This window comes from Aulonocara sp. 'chitande type north' Nkhata Bay, linkage group LG15, assembly GCF_057382095.1.
Source record: "Aulonocara sp. 'chitande type north' Nkhata Bay isolate Kocher_YH1m ecotype deep benthic linkage group LG15, A_spYH_male_GT1.1, whole genome shotgun sequence".
Classification (NCBI taxonomy): Eukaryota; Metazoa; Chordata; class Actinopteri; order Cichliformes; family Cichlidae; genus Aulonocara; species Aulonocara sp. 'chitande type north' Nkhata Bay.
This window is the reverse complement of record NC_141358.1, coordinates 778,504-805,287: the sequence shown is the minus strand read 5'-3', so window position 1 is coordinate 805,287 and position 26,784 is coordinate 778,504. Positions and strand designations below refer to the sequence as shown.

General features: G+C 42.6%; 2 protein-coding genes across 2 annotated transcripts; both read right to left on the bottom strand.

The window, feature by feature from the left end:
• Positions 1–1,520: 1,520 nt before the first annotated feature.
• Positions 1,521–3,601, bottom strand: thbd (thrombomodulin). Its single transcript, XM_086264499.1, has one exon. The coding sequence runs from the start codon at positions 3,487–3,489 to the stop codon at positions 1,768–1,770; it is 1,722 nt and encodes a 573-aa protein (XP_086120625.1). The 5' UTR covers positions 3,490–3,601; the 3' UTR covers positions 1,521–1,767.
• Positions 3,602–4,492: 891 nt separating this feature from the next.
• LOC147312197 (thrombomodulin-like) lies at positions 4,493–8,517 on the bottom strand. Its single transcript, XM_086264524.1, has one exon. The coding sequence runs from the start codon at positions 8,376–8,378 to the stop codon at positions 6,723–6,725; it is 1,656 nt and encodes a 551-aa protein (XP_086120650.1). The 5' UTR covers positions 8,379–8,517; the 3' UTR covers positions 4,493–6,722.
• Between the last annotated feature and the right edge of the window lie 18,267 nt (positions 8,518–26,784).

The window sequence follows — 26,784 nt, the reverse complement described above, 5'->3', positions numbered from 1 at the left end:
ATTGCTTATTGTCTATTGTGTACAGGCTGTGAGCAGCTGACCTGCTGCTCTTTTGGAGGTACACAACTTCAACCAGATGTCTCAGGGACTCAGGGACCCTGACGATTCAGTCAGTCCTTAGAATCGTCATCTCTCCATCCTCCTATGCAGCCTCCCTGTGTGTGACTCGTCACTGGAAACACTATGCTGGGTCCTTCCTGAGGCTGTAAGTCACCATTTTCTCCACATGATGGCGCAGTCAAGCTGTGCGTGAAAACAAGGAAGGCCATTGCCCTTCTTTTCACCACTGCCAAGACAAACGTCTTAACCAATCATAAGATATTCCAGTAATTTTTGTCAGTTTATTTTTGTATTTTTGGTAAAACCCAACAGTAAATGTTTATGTTTTATATCATTTACTTATAAGGTGGCGAGTTTCAAACTTTTCTCCCTCCACATCACGTAGATGTTGTTCATATAAATAATCACACATCTCTGTATGATTAAAGGACCGTGTCAATCATTCATTATCTAAGAAATAAGCACACAGACACCACACATCAGCACTGAGTGTATTACGTGATGAAGAACTGCTTTGGGAGATTTTGCTAAACAAAATATTCACCACTTACTTTTCATCATGGTGGCATATTTACTATGGAACTCCAAAGTGTTCAAAATTAAATAAATAAATAGGTCAAGATGAAATAAATAACTATGTGAATAAATAAGACACAGATATGTAATGTCAGAATGATATTGTGAATTTACAAGTGTGTTATTCTGCCTAAATATTTATGCAGTTATTTATCTGACATTAACTCTTAATGTAGTCCCTAAAAACACTAAGCTTGACTTCACAAGTTAATCCTTCAGATGTTATAATACTGATACTGGAAACATGAGTATGTTGAGTGGTTGCTAGATCTAGTGTTTTGTTGGGAAACTAACTGATTAATGCTTTTGTAAAGTTTATTAGGAAAATATGACAATGAGCGCTTTCATCAGTGAGTTCGTTTAAATAGGCCAAACACTTATTTCAGGAAAGAATGGTGAAATTATTTTTATTTGTACACTTCCTTAAAAAAATTCATGTGGGGTTGCATTCAATTCTCAAGAACACAATTTATCACAGTTGCTCAAATTTCCACTGAAATGACCCTTCTCATCTCTCCCCTCCTTCTGTGGCACTCTTCTTTATCTGCCTCTTAGATTGTTCCCATTCAATATTGGTAGCAAGTGTGAGCTCACTCTTGCTGGCTTATAGTGAAGGTATATCCGGTCATTATATTTAGTAAATGACGTCTGTGCTGTAGATATGTTTAACTTCTGCTTCCTGATGCCAGCTTTGTGCAAAATCTGTTTACAGTAAGATCAAACAAGATCTGCAAACTATTTCCAACAAGGCAAAAGTGTTTAAGGTTTTGCCAACAAAGTGAGCGATTTAGTGGTGGGTTTAGGGTGCTGTGCATTCAAAGGGTGACATGCTGTTTTCTATCGATTCAGAAAAAAGGTTAAAAGGGAAAAAGAAGCCCCAGACATTTACATTTTCAAAAACATTTATTAATATTTTAGAATTTGAAGTCCTTTGTCATCACATGGCATCTGTACCTGAATGGTAAATAAAATGAAGGGCATGTCCTTCCACAAAAAAAACTGTAACATGTAATATTTCTGCAGTGCTGTGGACACTTTCCCTTTTCCTTCCACTGTTAATGCAATCTGCAAAGTTCCGGTAAACCTCTCATTGTACTTTCACGTGTCATGCTTAAACCGTCTCTGCTTGGCTCAGCTTTCAGCTTTCACTTGATGGAAGCCGTGATCCTCGCCCTCCTCAGCTTTGAGCGCAATGCTGTTCGTCCTCTTCGCCCTGCGTCTGATGGCGCGATCCGCCAGAAAGACCACGAGAACGATAAAAACCGCAGTGAAAATTATTATTCCCACCAGACCCCCCGGTGGCACTCCCCCCGAGGGCTGCCTGGTTGGATCTGGATATGGTACCGATACGGTAGTGGGAGTGTCTGGTGCCGATGTCCCTTCAGAGCTGTCGTCATCGCTTTCTACGCACTTGTATCCGTCCACTAGCACATATCCCAGAGAGCAGAAGCACACGTAGCTCCCGAATGTGTTCTGACATTTCTGTTCGCAGTAAAGGTCACTGCATTCGTCCATGTCTATGCACACGGTACTGTCCACTCTCTCCTCGACTACGTAGCCGTCGGGACAGTAACACTGGAAATTATTGTTCGGGTCACACTCCGCGGGGCATTCCTCCTTCCCGCAGAACAGCTTGCACTTATTCGCTGACTTCGGGTCCACTCGGTATCCATCATAACACGAGCACTTGTAGCTACCGTGGGTGTTGTGACACTCATGCTCACACGGACCAGACACGCACTCGTTCACGTCGACGCACTGGCCGTTGCGCGTGGAGTATCCCGCCTTGCAGATGCATTCGAACCCGCCGGGTTTGTTGACGCACACGGAGTTCTCCCCGGGACACTGCCGCGGGTCGTTGCAGTCATTGAAGTCCACGCACGACCTGCCGTCATCCACCAGCTGAAAGCCACGATCACACATGCACGCGTAGGAGTCTCCGTTCATGTAGCAGATCTGCTCGCAGCTCAGCGCCAGACACGGGTCTCCCACGAGCTGCTGCTCGCAGGTCACTTTATTCGCAGGATTAAGGGTTTTTCCTGGTGGGCAGTAGCACGAAGGCATCTTGTTAGGACTCTCCGTGCATTTATATTCACACCCGCCTTCGTCCAACTCGCAGTTCCAGGGCGCCGGCTGCCACATCTCTGCGTAGCACAGATATTTGGTCTCAGATGGCATCCGGAGAGCGGTGCTTCCAGGAGGCGCAGACAGCAAGTCTCTGACCACAAACCCATACGGAGTGGTGTACATGACAGTCTCTCCCGGTGACTCTTCTTGACTTTGGCACATGCCAACGCTGGTGTACTCACAGAGAAACCCGGCGGCCTGATCCTGGCACGGTTTCTGGCTCCATCTGAAGTCCAATTCTGGGGAAACTGAGACGCAGCGCTGAGAAGAGCAGTTCATGTTAAAGTCTGGCAGCCAGTTTGAGAAGTCACTCTCGTCGTCTTTAGTTACCCACTCGTAGCCCCTCAGCCTGGCAACGGGGTCTGGGCAGCGGAGTGGTCGATGTAAACCGATCCAGAAGCTCCCCTTAAAGTTTCCCAGCAGAACAGAAAGAACATCGTGTGCTACAGATGAGCGCACGGTCATTAGTTGCCCCTCTTGATCTCTACATTCATTTTGCGCTCTGCTGAAATCGTTAGGGTCTCTGAACACAGCAAAACACTGGTTATTGATACAGTACCCCCCACTCGGGGCTATACTGCCGACTCTGTTCACCAGCGAGAGCAGCAGCAGGACCGCCAACTGCAGGACAGGATTCATATTTGACCCTCGGCTGTCTTCCTTCAAGTTTATGTGCGTCCCGTCAGAGTATGGGCCTGTTTGTGTGAAGAACCCTTTAGCTGGCATTTAGAGCCCATCAACTCCATGTCAGTGTCCCGACAGAGGAAGGAAGTCGCTCTTAATCAGCCGGCTGCTCCTCACTTTGCCCCTCAGCTCTCTGAGCGGGCTAGACCACATCCCCACAATTACGCACGGCTTTTACGCACGTACGCAGCGAAGCCGTGTGCACGTAAGGGGGGCGGAGGTCATCAAACGGACCCCTCCCCTCTGTTTGCAATAAACCCCTCCCATCTCTCTCTATGTAGCATGTCTGTTATCGAGCAGCATTTCTGGGGTCAGATGTTTTAACCCCGCTTCCCTCAGGTTCTACAGTTTTTACATGTTTTTTTTGGGCATTCAAGTATTACTATCTCACAACAAGGTAGAATAAGAACGAAATTAACAGCTGTAAAGAGTTGACTTTCATGTAAGACAAGAGATAAGCCTTTTAAAAGCAGAATTCCATGCATTTTTGCTTGGCTCTGTTGTTGTGTGCTCTATGATGCTCTCAGAGCAGGCCCAAGTTGTTATGGAGCCCTGCGCATAGTTTGATTTGAAGCTTTTCCGTCAGCTTGACCAAAGAGGATATATCAAATGCAATTTAACACAAACCTAAAAATCATTTTCTTATATAAAAAGGATAGAAAAGAAAAATTGAAAGACCAACTATTTGTAGGGAAAAGAGCTCTTCACTTTTCAGAGATGGAATAAAAACAACAAATATGTCATATTAAAAGCAAATGCATTTGTTAGTGATAAACATATCTCACAGGCTAGTCCATATTAATCTGTAGGAAACACTCACCCATTGTTCTGTCGTCATGGGGGAGCATCACGGCGGCTTTGTTGTTGTTTGTTGCTTCCAAATATTCTGACAGTGCTCCTGGGGACACGTGATGGAATGAGTTGAGTTTATTTTAAAAACTTATAGCAAACTGTAACTTTTGCAAGGGAACAAGACCCAAAGTCGGTCTTACTAAATGAAACAGCTAACTGAAGTGTAACAATTTTGGACTATAACTGCAAAGAAATCAGAGGTTCTGATTCATAAAGACACAATGCAGGTTACATAGCACGTCAGTGGGATATGCTGAGGATCAGAGGACATCCCTCTGACTATGTGACTAGCACAGTCCGTCGGGTCAGGAATCCATGGTTACATTTATTCCAGAAAAAGCAGCCAAATCAGTAACAACTTATCCTTATAGTATAACTTTAGCTAATGCAGCATTTTTACATTACAGGATGAAAGCATCAGGACTATGTAGGAACATGACTCACACATGAACATCACATATGTTCTCTGGTCTGCTTGTTTGAGTCTTATCTTTAATGAGGTCATAAAATACAGTAATTGTTGATGGAAACATACCTTTATCCCCCTGCATTTGTTCCCTTTGTGTTATCTTTTGCTTTTCACACCCAGAGGCGTACATCTTTTTTTTTCACTGCTAACACTGACAATGTGTCTGAGTGTGACCCCAGCTCTGACACAGACAGCAGAAATGGTAAAACCAGAGAAATGATAACACATTTATCAAAATATTTCACTTTGGTTTGCATGATCACTGATTTATCACATGCAAAACAAGTGCACATTTATCAGCCCGTCTTGTGTGACTTTAAAGGACTCTTGAGTTCCCAAAGAGTCCTGTGGCCTTTGGACCAGTGTGAATGTTTACTGTTACGTCTTATTAGTATTTTAAGTATTTTATTTATTGAATTTTATTGTTTTATTTATATTTTGATATTACTAGGGATGATGCAATGATCGGGGACCATTCTTAATTTCGTTGTACCTGTGACAATGACAATAAAGTTTCTGATTCTGAAAGTTAACCATTTAATAGCAATTTAAACAGTGTTACACCAGGTTTGTCTAAAAAAATAAAATATGAGGAAAGAAAAAGGGTAATATTGACTCCAAAATTAGCAAAGACAGTAACAAGTGAAAGCTAACAGTTGCACAGAGTGGTATTTTATATACAAAACCATAGCAGCACAGATTTACATTCATGATCAGTCCAGATCGCTCTGTTACACAGCAAAGACCATAACATTCAACCTCGTATGATGCGAGCATTAGGATTGCACAGACATGAAAAAATGTTTGTTTCTGATACACAAAGAGTCTCCATTAGAATACTATTTCTTCTCTCTTTTATTCAAGGGAATTCAAGGGAATTTTTTTATGGACATTCCTCATGTCCACAAAAAAATAAACATAAAAATCAAAGTTTTACATCCAGGGAAATCATACATAAAGAGAATTTGGCGATTCACTCCAAAATGTCTTATGTTTGGGGCCAATTTTGTGAGCAAACGTCAGTCACGGTAAGTCGTTAAGAGCAACAGTAGCTCCTTCAAAACTGGAGAGTGACCGCAAGGTTTAACTTCTCAAATACAAAAGCATTTTCTTGAGGACCAATAAGATGGATCGCCTTGTAACAGCATGGCTGTTATGAGCTTATTTGGAATGGGACTCTAGCTATAGATAAACTTTTCAGTATCATTACTGTCAGATTTCTTCCATCATAGTATCATTTATACATTACTGCAAACTGTCGGTAATTTATCCACCTGTGCCAAAATGATGTCTGAATATATCCGATGAAGCATTTGTTTCTGCTTTTCAACTTTGAATCGAATCCTGAATTAATCTGTGCCACACTATTTTAACAAACAGACTGTGCGATGATTTTTCACGACATCTTCCAACATCTTTTTGCAGTTCCATCTAATATTTAATTGAAAACTATTTTTTTGTATATTTTTCTGGATTTTGTTTGAGCAGTTGTTGAAAAATGAATTCTTATTCTGGATATTATTACATACAATTCAAAAATATGTTTTCTTTACAAATAACTAGAAGAAAGACATAACGCTCAAGCGGCACATCGGGCCCACATGCTGAACAATGCAGGAGAGCAAAATTAAAGGTGCTGTGAGGGTTAACTCAAACAGCCTGCATGCGAAAACAATTTTGCTCAAAGTAGACAAGAAATAAATGACTCCACGCTTGTCAGCATAATTTTGGCACAAATGACACCCCATAAACTGAGCAGAATGTGTTTTAGTGGAATACAAACCATAGGCCAGTAACTGTGCTCCCATGTAGAAAACATTCAGATGAATATCTTAATGTGCAGCGTCTATACTCTAAATTTACTATGTGCCATTTATTGCAGTGCTGGGCTATGAAGCCTCTCCGCGGAGAAACCAGTGCGTTTGACTTGAAATGAAGGCTCAGCTGTGCGACTTCACAGGTTCAGTTCAAGTTTCTGGGTGTCATTTTTAATCTGCTTGTCGAAGGACAGCCTCTTGTAGGTCTCCGTGGTCACCTGCTGCAGATAGAAGATATCTATATCTGGTCGTTTGAGGGGTGGGAGTTCAAGACTGCCGCAACGTTTAAAGATGTTCCTCAGCAGGAAAACCAGCAGCACGCCAACCAGCACGATGAACACGGCGATGCCCAGGACGCTGCCGGTTTTGATGTAGGGGGGCAGTGAAGCCGGGTGAGCGCTGGTCGGCTCACCGGTTGATGTGACGCTCAGAGAGGGAGAGCCTGAGCCATCGTCTTCTTCCTCCTGCTCCTCGGACAGGCTCACGCACTTGCCATTGTCCCGCAGCTGGAAGCCTTCGCGGCAGCGACACCTGTAACCACCGAAGAAGTTTTCACACACGTGGTCACACCTACGCTGAGCCTCGCATTCGTCTATATCTGTGCAAAAGTCTGTGCCGTTCACGTTGTCTTTAACGTAGCCATCGAGGCATTCGCAGCCTGCCGATGAGCTGCATCTGCAGTCCCTCTCGGTGCAGTTCAGCGTACACTTGGTGGGGTCTGACGGTGACACCATGTAGTCGCGCCGGCACACACACCGGTACTCCCCGTTGACTTTAGCGCAGTCGTGCTCGCAGAATTTACAGATCGTTAGATTTAGGCACTCTCCCTCCTCCAAAACGAAGCCGCGAAATCTGCACCTGCACTCATGGCCCTCGCGCGTACTCACACACATCTGATCAGCTGTGCATGCCTTACATTCATCCGCCTCCACGGAGCTCTTCCCCCCCTGGCCCAGGTCGTGGCCTTTGTTGCACTTGCACTGGAAGCTGTCACCCTCCCGCTGGGATCCTTGCGCGCACTCTGTGCACGGGCCCGTGGAGCAAGAGACGTTATTACGATGGAGGACGAGCCCGGTGGGACAGACGCAGCCGGGTACTGAAGAATCGCACTCGTGCTCGCAGCCTCCACCCATCACCTCACATTTCCACGGAGCTTTCAGCCACTTGTCGTAGCACAAGTGCTTCGAGTCTGGATATTTACCACCGAGCTTTCGTTCTTCAGCCGTGGTTCCCAGTGGAAAAACCTCCGAATAACCGAACTTAAAGGTCTCTAAGGTGTAGTTCACAGCTGTGCCTGGCGACGCATTCAACGGACTGCAATACTGGGTCATCTGGCAGAAAAATCCGTCCAGCTTTTGGTCTTGACACGGAACCCTCACCACTGTGGCGCCCTGTCCCTCCATCATGGAGACCACGGGGCAGTTCGGACCCGTCTCGTCGCTGCTCTGGAGCCAGTATTTACCGCTGAGTCTGGTTAGAGTCGTTAAATCACCAAGTTCTTCCTTGGAGTTGAACTGATATAAACTTCCAAAATATTTCTCACACGTTTCTTTGGCGCCTCGAAGATCCACGGGAACGTCGAAAGCACAAAATGCATTCTTGGAACAACGTACGAGCGGAGAGAGGAGAGCTTCCTGCAGCCCGCAGAGGAAAAGCAGAGAGAAAAGAAGCATTCTCGGAATCATGGTGCCGATCTTAAAAAGACCTCCGATTGTGACTCCGGTGGCGTGAACGTCTGTGTGTTTGACGACCTGAAGCTGATACAGCGGCTGAAAGCTGAGCATAGTCCCCATTTATAAAAGCGTCGACCTCTTTTTTTCTCGTCTCCTTCGTTTTTTTCCTCCCCTCAGGTCCAGGCGAGGAAGGAAGTTCAGTCGGGTCCGTCTGATTGCGCAGCCCCCACGCTCTCCAAAAGGCTTGCCCATCAAAACACGCGCTCACGAACTTTGAATAAGGTGAATTAAACCCCGCACTCTCCTCCCACCGGTGACTCTTCTCTCTCTCGATTTGTACAAAAACGGGAAGTTTAAATCTCTGAAACGACTCGAAAATCTGCCCCTCAGAAACGGACATCACATGTTGTATTTGCGATTACGCATGTTGAATTTAACGTAAAATGCCATGTTTGTATTTTAAATGATTGTGTGATATCTAAATAAGAATTCTTTAGGTGGAGGCAGTTAAAGTAAGTACCAAGGCAAAAAAACAAGAGAAAAGTTCGAAATAAAGAGATCCTGGGCTCAGTACCTTACCAATCAATAAAATAAAATAAAATAAAATAAAATAAAATAAGCGTCTTAGAAAGGCTGATTGCAAATTGTTCTTAAATATTTTAACACGATATATTTGAAGAAATCTAAACGAACCGATGGAATTAAGGCTTATAATCAACATGAGTCATTCAAACGCTATTTACTCAGGATAAATAGAGATTTATTAGTGTAAATGATAAACAGTATTGTTATTCAAATCTTAATTATTATATTTTACTTTACTTTTCTGCTTCTGCGTCATCGCAGACCCCATCAGCAGCTGGTCTTCCAACACAGGAGGCTCATACAGTGTAGCACAGAAAAAAAATAGTGACTTGGTGGTTGTACATGTAGCTGTTAAAGAAGCAGATATTTCCTACAGGAACAGGGCCAGAGCTGAAGGTGGCCGTGACCACCTCAGACTGAAACGCAGCCACCCCCACATTATCTGATTTTTTTCAGTAACAGACATCCAGCTGTCAGAATTTGGTTCGTCTGAAAGAAGAATCAATCAATCAATCAATCAATCAATCAATCAATCAATCAATCAATCAATCAAATCTGTATTTCCAACATATAAGTAACAAGTTTTAATACACATAAAAAACAAATGAATATTAATTCAAAGAAGGCCATCACATTCACATGAAAAAAAAAGTTGACAGTTTTCCAATGAAAAAGCATTAGCCTTATCTACCTCCATCTGCTTTGAGTATACTGTCAGTTTAATAAATATTTATAAATATGTAAAGAAAACAACATAATTGATACTTCTTTATAAACTGATCTTTAACTATTTTATAATAATAATAATAATGGATTGGATTTATATAGCGCTTTTCAGGGCCCTCAAAGCGCTTTACAATTCCACTATTCATTCACTCTCACAGTCACACACTGGTGGAGGCAGCTACAGTTGTAGCCACAGCTGCTCTGGGGCGAGGCTGCCATATCACGCCATCGGCCCCTCTGGCCATCACCAGTAGGCGGTAGGTGAAGTAAATGTCCTGTATTTTGTATAGCGCTTTACTAGTCCCTAAGGGCCCCAAAGCGCTTTACACACATATTCACACACTGGTGATGGCAGCTACATTGTAGCCACAGCCACCCTGGGTCGCACTGACAGAGGCGAGGCTGCCATATCGCGCCACCGGGCCCTCTGACCACCACCAGTAGGCAATGGGTGAAGTGTCTTGCCCAAGGACACAACGACCGAGACTGTCCGGGGCTCGAACCGGCAACCTTCCGGTTACAAGACGAACACCCAACTCTTTGAGCCACAATCGCCACGATATTTAATGGTAAATATCCAAACTTACAGTTTTTTTATAAGATGTTATTATATACAATTCAATTTTATTTATATAGCGCCAAATCACAACATAAGTCGCCTCAAGGCGCTTCATAGATACAGAGAAAAACCCAACAATCATATGACCCCCTATGAGCAAGCACTTTGGCAACAGTGGGAAGGAAAAACTCCCTTTTAACAGGAAGAAACCTCCGGCAGAACCAGGCTCAGGGAGGGGCGGCCATCTGCTGCGACCGGTTGGGGTGAGAGAAGGAAGACAGGATAAAGACATGCTGTGGAAGAGAGACAGAGGTTAATAACAGATATGATTCAATGCAGAGAGGTCTGTTAATACATAGTGAGTGAGAAAGGTGACTGGAAAGGAAAAACTCAATGCATCATGGGAATCCCCCGGCAGCCTACGTCTATTGCAGCATAACTAAGGGAGGATTCAGGGTCACCTGGACATGTCCTGGTCAAAAATGACTCCAAGGTTCCTCACAGCGTTACTGGAGGCCAAGGTAATGCCATCCAGAGTAAGAATCTGCTTAGATACCATATTTCTAAGCTTTTCAGGGCCGAGTACAATAACCTCAGTTTGATCTGAATTAAGAAGCAGAAAGTTAGCGGTTAATTATGGAGTTCCACAGGGTTCAGTGCTAGGACCAATTCTGTTTACACTATACATGCTTCCCTTAGGCAGCATCATTAGAAGACATAGCATACATTTACACTGCTATGCTGATGACACCCAGCTCTATCTGTCCATGAAGCCAGATAACACACACCAATGAGTTAAACTGCAGGAATGTCTTAAAGACATAAAGACCTGGATGGCTGCTAACTTTCTGCTTCTTAATTCAGATAAAACTGAGGTTATTGTACTCGGCCCTGAAAATCTTAGAAATATGGTATCTAACCAGATTGTTACCCTGGATGGCATTACCTTGGCCTCCAGTAACGTCCTTCAATGCACATATTAAACAAATATGTAAGACTGCTTTCTTCCATTTGCGCAACATCTCTAAAGTTAGAAATATCCTGTCTCAGAGTGATGCTGAAAAACTAGTTCATGCATTTATTACTTCCAGGCTGGACGACTGTAATTCATTATTATCAGGAAGTCCTAAAAACTCCCTGAAAAGCCTTCAGCTGATCCAAAATGCTGCAGCAAGAGTCCTGACAGGGACTAGAAAGAGAGAGCATATTTCTCCTGTTTTGGCTTCCTGTTAAATCCAGAATTCAAAATCCTGCTCCTCACATACAAGGTCTTAAATAATCAGGCCCCATCTTATCTTAATGACCTTGTAGTACCATATCACCCTATTAGAGCACTTCGCTCTCGCTCTGCAGGCCTACTTGTTGTTCCTAGAGTATTTAAAAGTAGAATGGGAGGCAGAGCCTTCAGTTTTCAGGCCCCTCTTCTGTGGAACCAGCTTCCAGTTTGGATTCAGGAGACAGACACTATCTCTACTTTCAAGATTAGGCTTCAAACTTTCCTTTTTGCTAAAGCATATAGTTAGGGCTGGACCAGGTGACCCTGAATCCTCCCTTAGTTATGCTGCAATAGACGTAGGCTGCCGGGGATTCCCATGATACATTGAGTTTTTCCTTTCCAGTCACCTTTCTCACTCACTATGTGTTAACAGACCTCTCTGCATTGGATCATACCTGTTATTAACCTCTGTCTCTCTTCCACAGCATGTCTTTATCCTGTCTTCCTTCTCTCACCCCAACCGGTTGCAGCAGATGGCCCCGCCCCTCCCTGAGCCTGGTTCTGTCGGAGGTTTCTTCCTGTTAAAAGGGAGTTTTTCCTTCCCACTGTTGCCAAAGTGCTTGCTCATAGGGGGTCATATGATTGTTGGGTTTTTCTCTGTATCTATGAAGCGCCTTGAGGCGACTTATGTTGTGATTTGGCGCTATATAAATAAAATTGAATTGAATTGAATTGAATACTCTTTAAAAAAACCTTCCAGGAGAGACACTGACTCATGCACCTTGAAGCCAGGAGAACACCCTTAGGTTCAAGAATAGCCTCAGAGGCTGAGAGGCAATTGTCTTATTTATGGTCAGAATAAATCAGTCATCAGTCGTAAGCTGGTATTCCCTCAGATAGGCAGGCTTTTCCTTAGAGTGGATGGTGCTTGCAGAGGAAATAGGAACAGGAGGGTTGAATAAACTTCCCATACTGTGACAGGATGCAGAAACAAAATGTGACTGCATTACATGTATGCGCTATGTTGTTGGTTGAGCTGCTTGGTTTCTAGGTGGAGTATCAGTCACAGGGATTAGAATGAGGCCCCCACTGAAGCGATGCAGAGTGATTTAGCTGATGCAAATATGGATGATATATATATCAGTGCAGGACAGTTTAGAGTTATGAGGAAATCAATGTGGAAACATGAGCTCTGACTTATCGTTCTGACAGCAGGAGGAGTATATGACACATTATAAAACTATGTGCAATCCACAGAGGTTGTAAGCATAATGCTATTTCAGCGGCTCCTTATTTCCCCTGTGAAAGGGGTGTGGTGGGATGGGTGGAGGGGACGTGACCAAACTTCTTTGTTCACACCATAGGAAAAAAAATTAAAACCTGTGGAGTATTTTCATTGAAGTTCTGGACATTTAATTCACAGATGCTGACCTTTGCCAGCAGTGGGCAGCAGGCATTTAGTCCAACAAGAGGTAGGCGCTCCGTCAGCTTTGAAAAATCAGGGAACTCAGCCCTGTTGATAGCTGATATGGCCCGAAACCTGTTTTGTTTTGTCTCAATCAAAGGGAGCTCTTGGCTTTGATTTTGTTTTCTCAGTCTGACCATTTCAGTTTGTCCTTGTTGACCAATGTCCTGCTCACAGGTCGGTGTTTTCCATATTCTATGTAATTCCCATATATTAAATCCCATATAATTACAATCACGATACAGCTCCATCTCAATATATCTCCCATAATAATGGTGTTATCAGGATGATTCTGTGATGCACTGGAAGAAAATCATAGACAGATCATGATAACCAATTGGTTATGATACAACAAATCATTTTTAAGTATTTTGTGGATATTTTGATGACTCCATTTACATGTAGGGGATTTTCACATACTTCTCTGAAGAGGTATGTGCCATCGTGCCTAGACCTCTTGCCCCTCCTTTGCCCCCCATGTAAAGTCTCTTAGATCCGCCACTGCACTACACAGTATTGAGTCAATACTTTAGCTCCACCTTTACCAGCTGCAACATTAAAGGGACGTTCATCAGTGTATCCAGGGTCTAATAAATAAAACCTGATTCCCTCATTGCAAAAGTTCAAGACATTTCTGTCTGAAATTGTTAGAGATTAGCATTCATGCACTTCTAGATGCATCCATCCAGTAATATAAGAAACTGTACTGCTGAATGGTGTGTGGTACTAAAGTTTTCATTAAGTGAGCACTTCTTCCATTGCTGCTCTGCCCAGTAGTCTATTTAAAACTAGCGAGAGCAGTTTGGCCTTAACTGCACCGTTAAGGCCTTGTTTGTTTCCTGATGGCAGCGACAGACTTTCTGCTCCCCACTGCCGGTCAAATGTCCAGGTCAGCTTCTTCATCCTGTCGGAGGAGTGCAGGAAAACAAGCCATAATGTGATGGAATATTACAAAGTGTGTGGGAAAGCAATATGCAGTCAACTTAATATTCATCATGGTGCTGCTTTCTAGCCTCTACTCTTGTGTTGTTTTATAGCAGGCGACCTGTTACACTTATAATTATTGTATCCTCAGACAGATCCATTATATAAACAGCGTTGATGCTGTCTCTCTTGATGACCTCATCAATCTCGCTAAACAGACATCACAGTGGTCTCCAGTACCCCCACTGTATAAAAGAACAAGTCCTTAAACCACAGCATACTTTCTGTCCAATGAAGACCTCCGGTTAAACTTTCCCTGTCTTTAGAGACACTGAGAGAAATAAAATCATCACACGGCCCGTTGAAACCATCTGCTTCAACACGACGCAGCTCAGAACCGGTGAGGCTAACCCATAAACAGCATCCGGGCTGATCCAAGTCTGGACAGACAACTGTGTGGAACAGTTTCCAGTTTTTGTAGACAGACAATGTGTTCCATTAATACCCCAACCCTTCCTCACCAGAATCTAAACTCAGTGTGACCCTACCATAACTGTATGTAACGGTATACACCTACCCACAGACGCCTTGATATCATAACTTAAATTCAGTCTCCACAGTCTCTAGACTACCTGCAGTCTACCTAGAGCTTCGGAGGCGGATGTGAAGTTAGGGAAGCCCAACATGGTTGGATACGATGTGTATTTGAGGTTTGATGTGTCGGTATTTCAGGAAAATAGTAAATAGTAAAAAAATAGTAAAAAAACCCACAGACAGGTACCTGTCAGGTAAACCTGTGCTCATCCCGTAAATCCTGCTCCCTAGGAGGAGTCGTTACCTCCCAGAAGGTGGTAGCACATGAGAACTAGAAAAGTGCCTGGTACTTCTTCTTCTTCTTCTTCTTCTTCTTCTTGTCCTTAGCAGGCGACCAGCGGCGGTGGTCTGCCGCGCAACCAGTACGCTGCTGTAGGTGCCGCAGGTTCTTTTGCTTGACCAACGATTATCTTCCACGCTTTTCGATCTAAGGCGATGGTTCTTGCCTGCTCGAGGTCAAGTCGAAGGGCCTTCAAATCATCCTGGATTTGTTTCATCCATGTCTTCTTTGATGCATTTTGATGCACCCTCCAATTGGTGGGGGGGGTCAACCAGAGTAGGCCATGGGAGTAGTGGCTCGGGTCCATTCGACAAATGTGGCCAAACCAACGGTGCTGGATTAGGTCGCCGATCGTCGGTTGGCTGCCGCAGCTGGTGAGGATGGTGTCATTCAAATGACGGTCGCGAAGGGAAACGCCGAGAATGCATCTAAGGCAACGCATTTGGAAAACTTCGAGCTTGCTCAGGTCGTGTTTGAGCATTGTCCACGTCTCCGCGCCGTAAAGTAGAATGGGCAGGATCAGGGTTCGGTAAAGGCGGATCTTTGTCGCCAATGAGATGTTATTCTTCTTCCAGACGCACCAGCGCAGGGAAGCGAATGCTGCCGCCGCCTGCCCAATTCTGGAGCGTATCTCCACTGATGATGCCACTTTCTACTCCAAACTGTACGGCCTCAAGGTTAACGCCGAGAAGACCAAAGTCCTGACCACCGACGGCTCACCAATGATCGTCCACCTCGACGGTGTGCAGATCAAACAAGTGCCTGGTACAGAGGGTCATACATAGGTACAGGCACTAATGGGTACGAGCATGCCTGAGGGGGTGAGAGGGTGATGGGGGCGAGGGCTGGGGTGAAAAAAACAGTCCCTGGATACTACGAGCTCAGTGTCTGTGCAGTTTTTCCTTTTAAGGGAATAGTGTTGTATTTTGCAAATGAACAGTATGTAGGAGAAGGTAATGAATCACAGGAACTGATTTGCAAACAACTGGACATGAAAAACTTAAACTAATAATCCAGTTTAATATTACAGTGTATTTCCAACTAACTAGGCTAGTTAGTTAAAGAAACATTAGTTAGTTATTTCTAAATATGTAATGTATTTTGGAGAAATGGAAAAGTGAGGTTAGGGGTCAAATATGCTCATGATATTTGGATGCAAACTATAATGTGATATTTAAGATCCACATACATCATTCCCGTCTGCGTGCTGTCAATGCAAATAACGGCAACAAGAAACATAGTTTTAAATGGCTCTACCAAGATATTATATTATCTTAAGGTCAAAGTGACAATACCTAAGGTATTAGGATTAATCTGCTGACACTGAATGAGAGGTCACAGGTCAAATATGATATTTTAAATCTTGATTCAGTGCTTTCTATGTTGACACACCACACGTGTAAAGCACCAGTCAATCATCAAACTGGCCTTAAAGACCTCAAGTGGGTATGAAGTAAATCTTAATGGATTTTATCAAAACTCATTCTTTGAGTTCTTCTGCAATTCGGGTGTGAAATTTATGGTTTTCGGGGTTGTTATGGTTAAATCGGTTTCCCTGGGTCGTTCCCGTGTTGTAGTTGTGCGTCTTATTTTGAAAGAAATATTTACGTGTTACCATAGCGACCAGAGAGCATTAAGGGACAGAGAGGAGGATGTTACTGTCAGTGTTGTTGGTGCATTTCAGGAGGACGCTGCTAATAAAGTTGCACAGTGAATTCGTGTTTATCATTATATTAACAAAATACCACAGTTTTTGTCTTGGTCGTATCATTTTACTAGATATGACTGCTGCATTTGACACAGTGGATCACGACCTGCTGATCTCTCGTTTACAGCATTGTGTGGGCATTTCTGGCTTTGCACTCCTGTGGATAAAATCATATCTGTCAAACAGGAGCTTCTGTGTAAAGCTGGGCTCGTCAACGTCCTCTGTGGCCCCTCTGCCATGGGGTGTCCCACAGGGATCTATTCTTGGGCCATTACTGTTTTCATCTCCTGCCACTGGGTGCGATCTTTCGTAAACATAAAGTTTCATTTCATCTATATGCTGATGATTGCCAACTTTATTTTCCTTTCAGTCATTCTGATACTTCCCCACTTAGACTCCTGCTTGATTGCCTTAGTGATGTTAAGTCATGGATGGCTCAAAACTTTAAATTTTAATGAACGTAAAACGGAAGCAATTCTGTTCGGCCTGAATCGTTCCTCTCTGATATCCCTGATGATGACCTTGCTGCTCTGACCCCTCACCTGAAGAGCTCGATTACCAATCTTGGGTTAAAAATCGACTCTGCACTTACCTTTGATGGCCACGTGAATGCGGTGGTGAAATCATCATTCTATCAACTCAGGCGTCTGTCGAAGGTTAAACCTTTTCTTTCAAGGCGTGACTTGGAGACTGGTATCCATGCTTTTATAACCTCACGCTTGGATTATTGTAACTCCCTTTTAATAGGGGTTGGACTGGGCACTCTGACACGCCTGCAACTAGTCCAGAATGCTGCGGCACGGTTTTTATCTGGTAAAAGGAAATTTGAGCACATTACTCCGGTCCTGGCCTCCCTGCACTGGCTTCCAATTGAATTTAGGATTCATTTTAAAGTTCTTTTATTGGTTTTTAAATCTTTAAATGGTCTGGCACCTGCGTATCTGTCTGATTTGCTGAAGCCCTATGTCCCCACTCGTTCGCTCCGGTCAGCTGAGCAGCTGTGGCTCTCAGCCCCCAAATCACGGTTGAAACTGAGAGGAGACCGAACGTTTTCTATCGTGGCTCCTGAGCTTTGGAATAATCTTCTTTTTCACATTAGGCGATCGACATCAGTGCTGGTTTTCAAATCCAGATTGAAACCGCATTTTTATTCACTGGGTTTTGATTCAGTGGTTGACTGACTTGTATTTTATTGTTTTCGCTATGTTTATTATTTTATCGTATTTATTATTCTTATGGTATCTATTATGTTTCTGTTGTTCAGCACTTTGGTCAGCCTTGTGTGTTTTTAAAGTGTTATATAAATAAACGATGATGATGATGATTTTATTTTGTTGCATTTATCCGCCACACCTTCAAATGAAAATATTGTCTGATATTAAACCGTCCGTGGGGCAAAAATGTTTGGGGACCACTGCTTTAGACCCATACTTTCAGAAATTGCAAGGTATTTCTTACAGATATTTCTTAAGATATTTCTTACATGCATTTATAAATGACTGCTTAGTTTATGAGAAGCTTAACAGTGCCGTCCTCCAAGCCTATGAACTTGTACCTGAAGCCTATAGGCAGCATTTTAGAGGTTTGGAGTTGGCGCAGGGTCAGTCCTACCTTGACTTTGCTATAGGGAGAAGGCAAAGCTTTTTGATAGGTGGTGTTCTGCAAGCCAGGTTAACAATATGGGGTCGTTACGTGAGCTTGTGCGGTTGGAGGATTTCAAGAACGCGGTGCCTGAGTGTATTGCTCTTTATTTAAGTGAACAAAGGGCTATCACTTTACAGCAGGCTGCCACGCTGGCAGATGAGTTTACCCCAACTCATAAAACAAATGCTGTAGAATGTGACATCCTTTCTCACCATAATACATCTTGGAGAGGTAAGAGTGGGCCAGTTAACAAGGCTGAAAAAGTTGTGGTTTCAAGACCCAAAAGGAAGCTTTGTTTCTTCTGCCACAAACCTGGACACCTTGTTGCTAACTGTTTGAAGCTGAAACTCAAACAGAAAGCGCACTCAAAGCAAAAAGGGCCTGCTTTGAGAAAAGTCAGTCGTGGTTCTCAAACTGACAAGGTTGTCAGGCCCAGCAAAGGACCACACTTGGGGCATAGTTGTTTAAGGGGCTCCTGTGGTCAGTGTAAGGGGTCAACTAACCCTGAGCTGCCGCTGGTTGACCATTTCTCAGGTCATTTCTCAGGTCCTATTTATTTATACGGAATAAATAAAGGTTTACAGTCCTAACAATATATGTAAATATATGTAAAGCAGCTCATAATAAGAGTGCAATCATTTCAGTGTGATGCAAAAATTAAAAATGTTCAGATAAAGTAGCTAAGAACCTAACCAGTTTCTAAATGAAATGAGCAAGAGGTCATAAAACCTACTTTTTGTCTCCGACTTTGGATCAGAGTACACACTAAAAGTGCAGGACAAAAAACTTAAAGTTTTTTGTCCTGCACTTTTATCACACCTGAGTGGTCGTGGATGTCAACTTCATTAATGATACTTGACTCAAACCCTGTGTCTGCCTTCAAAGCTCATCTTCTTGTCCAGTGATCACACACACTACAGTGGCTGCCCTCATCTTAACATCAGCACACTGCTTCCCAGACTTTCATCCCCAACTCAGTAGGTGTGAGTGGGCAGCGGGTGGCTGCTCGCTCATATCGCAGAGGAAAAGGAAACTGTTTCCATGTCCGGGATGAAGATGAAAGGAAGGAGTGCTGAGGTTAGTTCACCCACACCTACATGCATGTAATCTTATCTAAACATAAGGACATAGTCACTTACTGTGTGTGTGTGAGAGACAGTGAATGTGTATATTTGTGTACACACACATGCCACTTTCATTTATCTGTCGTCCTGTTCCAGCCACACCCAGAGCTTAGTCAGTACCCCGAGGAACTGACTAAGCTCTGCTATGTGATGGTCTGCCCCGCGGAGCACACATGCAGATATGGTGCCCATGACCACCCAGAAGACTTTTCCTGTTCTCCAGAGAGTGGCTAGACTTTCTGTAAACACCACACACACATTGAGAGGACAAATTGATCCTTTATAATCAAAAACTGAAATATTTTAGCATACATCTGCTGTTTAAGTAGAAGTAAATTCTGTCCGTCAGGAACTGGGTGGAGAGGAGGACAGAAGAAGTCATTCAGTGTCAGCAGAGTCTCGATCAAAGCGTGCCGTTAGGCTGATGTTCACCTGCTTGCATTTTTTCTTGGCTAAACCAGAGTATCATATCTTTATTCTCTTCCCCCTCCTGCCCCCCCCCCCCCCCTCTTTCTTAAATAGATAACTATCATATCTGATATCATATCTCACAGTACAATAATATTGAATGGGTTGCATTGTTGTATTTTGTCATGTTTCTCAGGTCTTTGTCTGAATTTCTACGAACATTATTGCTAAGGATTGTCTTATTGCATTGGAGTCACACTGGGTTAAATATGTACACTTGGGTTTTAAGGGGTATTTATTATTTTCTTCTTTTTTTTGGGTTGTATGGAAGCCCCAAACGCAATTTCATTGTTCTTGACAATGACAATAAATAAATAAATAAATACTAAATACTAAATACTAGTTCACATTTATTTCTCTTTTTTATTTCTTTCGTAACATTTATTTAACCGTATTTATCTCTTATTGGACAGTTTGCCCTGTGTGAAAAAAGCTTTTGGGTTTCCTCCATATTTGTAAATCTCAGCCTGATCGTTTTTGCTCACAACACCTCAAAAGTAAAAAACTGTTTTTTCATGAATATTTTGCTATAATAATTTAGCAGCAGTGACTGCATTTTAAAAATGCCCTTTAAGTAAGTAAGTAGGTAAAGCTGATTTATGTAGCTCTTTTCACAGACACAAAGCCAGGAAAGTAAAAACGAATTATTACAAAAGATATAAAACAAAAATAAACCACAATTGTTGCAACACAAAACCTCGTTAAAACAGAATAAAGAGTAGATAACATAAAAATACATAAATAAAGAAGGTCAACAGAAGACCTGGTTGAGCACAAACGTTTTGAACTGCTTTTTGAAGGAGTCGACTGAAAGGAAAACTATTCCAAAACACTGGTGCCACAGACTGAAAGGCTTCGATCTTGTCCAAAGGACAAATAACACATCATGAGCCTGTGAAGGAAGACTGCGGGCAGCTGTGTATTTAACAAGAAGTTGAGATGTATGTTCTGGATCTTGAAAATCCAGTGAACTAGTAGACTGGTTTGTCAGGGAGTCAGCATGTTAGCCAGATTACTGTATGTAAAGATTTTGTTGAGAAAATGAATGCAGGCTTTAAAGCACTTTGAGTGCTCAGGTACAAAAGCACTATACACAAAGCAGCCGGCTTACCCTTTACTCAGAGCATCAGTAAAGCTCTGTGGCAAACTATGGCCAGTTGTGGGCATCTGGCTGCACAGGAAAGACAACAGACTTTTCATCTGTTTTCTCCTGAACTAAAGCAACATTTGGACCTCTGTATTGTGTATTTTTCAGTGTGGAACTGTTTGTTTACCATATGCATTTAAATAATGAGCCCCAGGTATGCTTGTGCACAATCTGACACATTCCTACCAATAGTATTTCCTGGATCAGCAGGTGCCAATGATGCATTGAGATATTATGTAAAAGATAAACAGGCACAGAACTCTAACAACATGTTCAAAACATTAGCAAATGTTTTTACTTTTTCATTTTTAATATAAATAAATAATCAGGCTCCATCTTATCTTAATGACCTTGTAGTACCATATCACCCTATCAGAGCACTTCGCTCTCGCTCTGCAGGCCTACTTGTTGTTCCTAGAGTATTTAAAAGTAGAATGGGAGGCAGAGCCTTCAGTTTTCAGGCCCCTCTTCTGTGGAACCAGCTTCCAGTTTGGATTCAGGAGACAGACACTATCTCTACTTTCAAGATTAGGCTTCAAACTTTCCTTTTTGCTAAAGCATATAGTTAGGGCTGGACCAGGTGACCCTGAATCCTCCCTTAGTTATGCTGCAATAGGCTGCTGGGGATTCCCATGATGCACTGGGTGTTTCTTCTTCACTCACTATGTGTTAACAGACCTCTCTGCATTGAATCATATCTGTTATTAATCTCTGTCTCTCTTCCACAGCATGTCTTTATCCTGTCTTCCTCCCCTCCCCTAACCGGTCACAACAGATGGCCCCGCCCCTCCCTGAGCCTGCTTCTGCCGGAGGTTTCTTCCTGTTAAAAGGGAGTTTTTCCTTCCCACTGTCGCCAAAGTGCTGCTCATAGGGGATCATATGATTGTTGGGTTTTTCTCTGTATCTATTATTCTAGGCTCTACCTTACAATATAAAGCACCTTGAGGCGACTGTGTTGTGATTTGGCGCTGTGTAAATAAAATTGAATTGAATTGAACTGATATGAGTAATGCGTTTTGCTGGGTAACAGTAACCACAAACAAAAACTGTGTTTGGTCAAAAGCTGCACTTTGACATTTTGGTTAAAATCAATTGTTGTGTTTCAAAAACTGGAAATCTCCTTGAACATCACTGCTGCCCTCACAGGAAATGATTTCTTTAAAAAAAGAGGAAAACCCATTTCCACTGCTGTCACAGTCTGAGGTATGTTGTTGGCATTATTGTGACATAATATGACAAATAATGTCTTTTTTTCACCTCTTGTGCGCTGCTGTGACAACAAATACAAACACATTTTTTTAAATAAGATGAGACAGACCAGAAAACCACAAAGTGGGAAACAGCCCACTTAAAAATATTGGGAAAAAAATGATTTAACATCCCCAGCAGTAGACTACATCATGAAAATGTTCACACAAAGCAGCAGAACATGGTGATCCTGTCCTGAGCTTCAAGCATTTGGACCAAATTTCAAACCAGCCAGTCTCAGCTGGTAGGGATGCGTCTTGCTTTGCTTCTCGAGCCCTCACTGACCTGTGAGAAACTTGCAGAGAGGATATTGTGTTTCACCATCTGAGCTACACAGATAAATATGCACAGCATAAATCATGTCCTGTGCTGCAGTGCAAGGAGGAGAAAGGTAGATCCACTGCTTCAATGGTAGGAAATGGCCCAGCACTCTTGGATGATCTCACATGCTTTCAGGTTAAACAAGCAAAAAATATTTCAGCATCATCATCATGGACATCATCTTTGTTTTAATTCCAGATTTTTTCCCTTTTTGTTGGAGAAAGCCTCTGGTTCTTGTAATACTGACTCTACCAAAAGTTATTGTTTGACAGTTACATATTGTATCTAGCTTGAGATTTCCTGAATTAATCACGCTGGAGATTTTTGTGATGAGCTTTAGAGAAAGTCCATCAGAACTGGACAGGAATACCTTTTATGAAAATGATCTTCGCATCTTCCAGTGTAGCTCAGATCAGCTTTACTACCTCACACAAGTCTCATATTGTTTTACACCAGACTAAAACAGTAATTCCCAGAACCTTGTATACACACATGCTGCCTAACGAATAGTGGCATTGTAAAGCGCTTTGGGTGCCTTGAAAAGCGCATTTGTCGCAGCACCTTAGTCGTGTTGCTGTGACGTCGTTGTATCCAAATATGGCAGTTTAAGCATCCTTCCCCTGAATTCGGACACAGCCACAGACTGGTTTGTGAGCAGTCATGCTGTAGACTGACTGACTGACTGGTGACCAGTTCAAACCAAGAGCTGCGAAAGTCAGCTGATTCAGTGCATCTCTAATTTAAATTCATTTCCAGTAATAATATCAAACAATGAATAGACTTGAGGTGAACAGAGACACACCTTTACTTAATTTTGCACTCTTTTTTAAAGATGAATTTTTCCACCACTAAATTAAGGTGCAAAATTCTCACAACAGGTCATTAGGTGCAAACCACAAGACCAGAAATAAAAATAAGTTGTTAAAACAGACTTTCACTAGCTGGGCCCACGTCCTCATTTTAGGTTTGACAGTGTTTTAATAGGTAAAGGTGAATGCTGGGACATGAATTGAGCTGCAGTTTGGGGAAGGCCTCGAAGGGGACTGGCGACGGCTCCCGGGCCTGGCAGATCCCCGTGGACTAAATAGAAATGAAGAAGTTAAAGAATTGAGAACAAGGAGGGAGGGACGGTGGGGCACGTAAACGAGAATGAACAGTTTGCAGAACTGGGGGAACCTATACAGATGACAACCGGAAGGAGCGTGTTTGGAGGCGTGGTCCCGCTCCTGAAATTCCGATACATTATCTCCAAATAAACTGTATTTAAGGGCTGGAAGTAGCCCCTGTGACCCACTGCTGTCTTGGAGCCTCAGGCTGAGAGAGCTGAGCAAGGGTACGTACGCAGTAGACCTACATGGGGTGTGTAGGTCTGCTACCTTGCTTCATCGTGTCTTTTGACTCTAATAGGAACCACATGTCATAAAGAGAACATCGTGTTATATTCAATAAGACCAGAGCCACAGATTGAAATAATAAACTCATCAGGAACTTCATTACTCAGCTCATAGATCGGGTGGCTGAGGGGTCATTTTTCCAGAGATATCTATACGATCTGACATTTTTTTCAACTAAAGGAGTCACCCTCCTGCTGTACATTACAGATCTAAGGCACTTCAAGCACTGGGCCCACTTTTAAAATCTGGAAGCTACATCCATGTGTTATATCTATGAAAAAACCTTTCACATGCTGGAGGGTCGACAGCGAGTTCTCTGTGTTTTTGTCCCTGGTAGAAACTGCTTATATAGCACACAGTCCTTTGGCCCATTGTCAGCACAAGAATAATGATGAATCCTCAATACCCCCCTTTTCTTTTTCCAAACTAAGATTCAAAAATGGAGTTTTCTGTAATGTTTACTGGACAGTGAAACTGTGTGCAGCACCATCTTCCTACGACAGCTGACAGAAAATATGAGAACGCAGCTTTTAGAAATAAACTAGCCATTGAGCCGCTGTTGTTGCTACTTTACTGTTATCCTAAAACAGCATAGTCTCAAAGCATAGTCTCTCTTTTGTGGAAACCAGCAACTGCTCTCTATTTTCCTCAGTTGATTGGCTTTAAAAGGGCTCTCACTTGTATGAAGCCTTGTTATTGTGTCTTTTTGAGGAAAGCAGGGGAAGTGTTAAATAGAGCAATATGTTCTCGCAGAGACACCAAAGCTGCTGTCCAGGTCCCATCATCACCTCCTTCCAGCAGGAAATCAAGCGAGACATTACATTTTATCATCTGTTTTCATTTATGGGATGGGAAACAGTAGAGCGGTGTGTTCAGACACAATGCTGATTTATTGGCACACATCACTTGTCACTATTTCCTGCTATTGTGTTTTGTGTCAGAAAGAAGCAAAGTAAAAATGGGATTAAACACATGCTCTGTCCAAGATAAAGAAAGATGCACTGTAAATTCTTCCTCTTCTTATATGATTACAGAAACATATCAGCGTTCAAGATAAAGAGTCATCAAGCATGCATTGCTCAAGCGTTGCATGTGATGCAAGCAGCAGTTGCTATAGGGAAAAATATATATTTTCCAACAGGTTGGCAGCGGTTCCTGAGGATTGCTGGCTGTCCCGCGTGAAATCATTTGCAAAGAATGTACAGAACAAAAAAACAGTGTTGTTTGGTTGTTAGCACATTGCCAAGATGTCCTGCAGTTTTTCACGTTTCTATGCAAATAATTGGCAACTACTGGCTGAGCAGTTGTAAAACTTGTCACAAAAACGTGTTGCAAGTAAAAGGTATTAGCTTAACCTCTAGTGCCCCAGACCGTGTGCTCAATAGTGCAACTGCGTTGTCTTATCATAACTGAGCTTTCATGACAACAATTTGCATATACTCCAGAATGTTATGAAGAGTGATCAGATGAATTGCAAAGTCCCTCTTTTGAACTTAATCCCAAACAACCCATTTCCACTGCATTTCATGATCAGCATTTCATACCACAAAACGACCTGCTGAGATCATTTCGATAATCTTCTCGTTAACACACGTGAGAATGTCGACAAGCCCCAGGCTGGAGATCATTATGTCACGCTGATTGAATTAGAATAGCAGACTGGAATCGGCAATCGGAAATCATTGTTCTTCCTGTTAACCATGGTTACCTGCAAGAAGACATCACTGCGTTGCATAAAAAGGGCTTCACAGGCAAGGATGTTGTTGCTACTAAGACTGCAGGTAAATGAACCATTTATTGAATCATCAAGAACTTCAAGGAAAGAATTCAAATTCAAATTCAAATTTTATTTGTCACGTACACAGTCATACACAGTACGATATGTAGTGAAATGGTCGGAGCAGTCGTGACGGCAGCCGACCTCACCGGCGCCATCTTAACTGGTGCAGTTAGAGGTGCAGTTGTTGCTAAGACTGCTTCAGGGTGCACAAGAAAGTCCAGCAAGGGCCAGGAACGTCTCCTAAACATGATTCAGCTGCGGGATCGGAGTGCCACCAGTGCAGAGCTTGCTCGGGAATGGCAGTAGGTAGGTGTGAGTGCATCTGCGAACACAGGGAGGCAAATACTTTTGACGCCCCTTTCCCATTGTTTGGGGCATCTGGAAAAAGGATTGTCCGGTGAAGAAAATGTGAGCGCTACCATCAGTCCTGTCTCATGCCAACAGTAAAACATCCTGAGACCATTCATGTGTGGGCCTGCTTCTCATTCAAGGGAGTGGACTCACTCACAATTTTGGCAAAGAACCCAGCCATGAATAAAGAATGGCACCAAAACAGCAACTTCTTCCAACCATCCAGTTTGGTGAAGATCAACGCCTTTTCCAGCATGATGGAGCACCGTGTCATAAGGCCAGAGGGATAACTACACAGCAAAAAGACTAGTGTTAAGTTATTTCCCACAGAGTCATTTTCAACACTTTTTCAGGGTTTATATAGCTCCACACTCTTTAGAGTTAAATCACCATTTTTGAACAAGTTAAAATATTTAACACTGCCAGAGTTTTAGATCTCAAAATAGAGTTAAAATAACACTTTAGAGACACTAATAAGTGACTCTACTGAGATACAATTTTTAACCTTCTGGTTAGTGTTGGCTTCACTCCCTATACTGTCAGGCTTTTTACACTTAAGTGTTAAAATTAAATTCTGAAAAAGAATTACGTTGCACACAATAAATTTGACCAAAAAGGACATTTATTTTGTCTTCAAAAAATTGTGAATGAAGGTACAATGTACTCTGTCTAATCTGAAACATGTATGACCTTTGCTTATCAAAAGCGATATAAAACTTTAGATCTGACATTTTCACTATGCATCCCTCCTTGGTATGTACAACTCTGAATGCATATAGATGGTTATCAAAACACTCTGTAAACAACTTGTTTCCCATAACATTTTCTTATCTTTAACCAAAACTAAATAACTTATTTGGTAAAAGACGGACATGTCTTCTTCCACTGCACTGCAAATAACAAGTCCAGATTTATACTGTCTTGGGACAAATTAAACACAAAATGTGCTTTGAAAAGTTCATCAAATGCCCCAAGTGAGTGGCTCGCCTGGC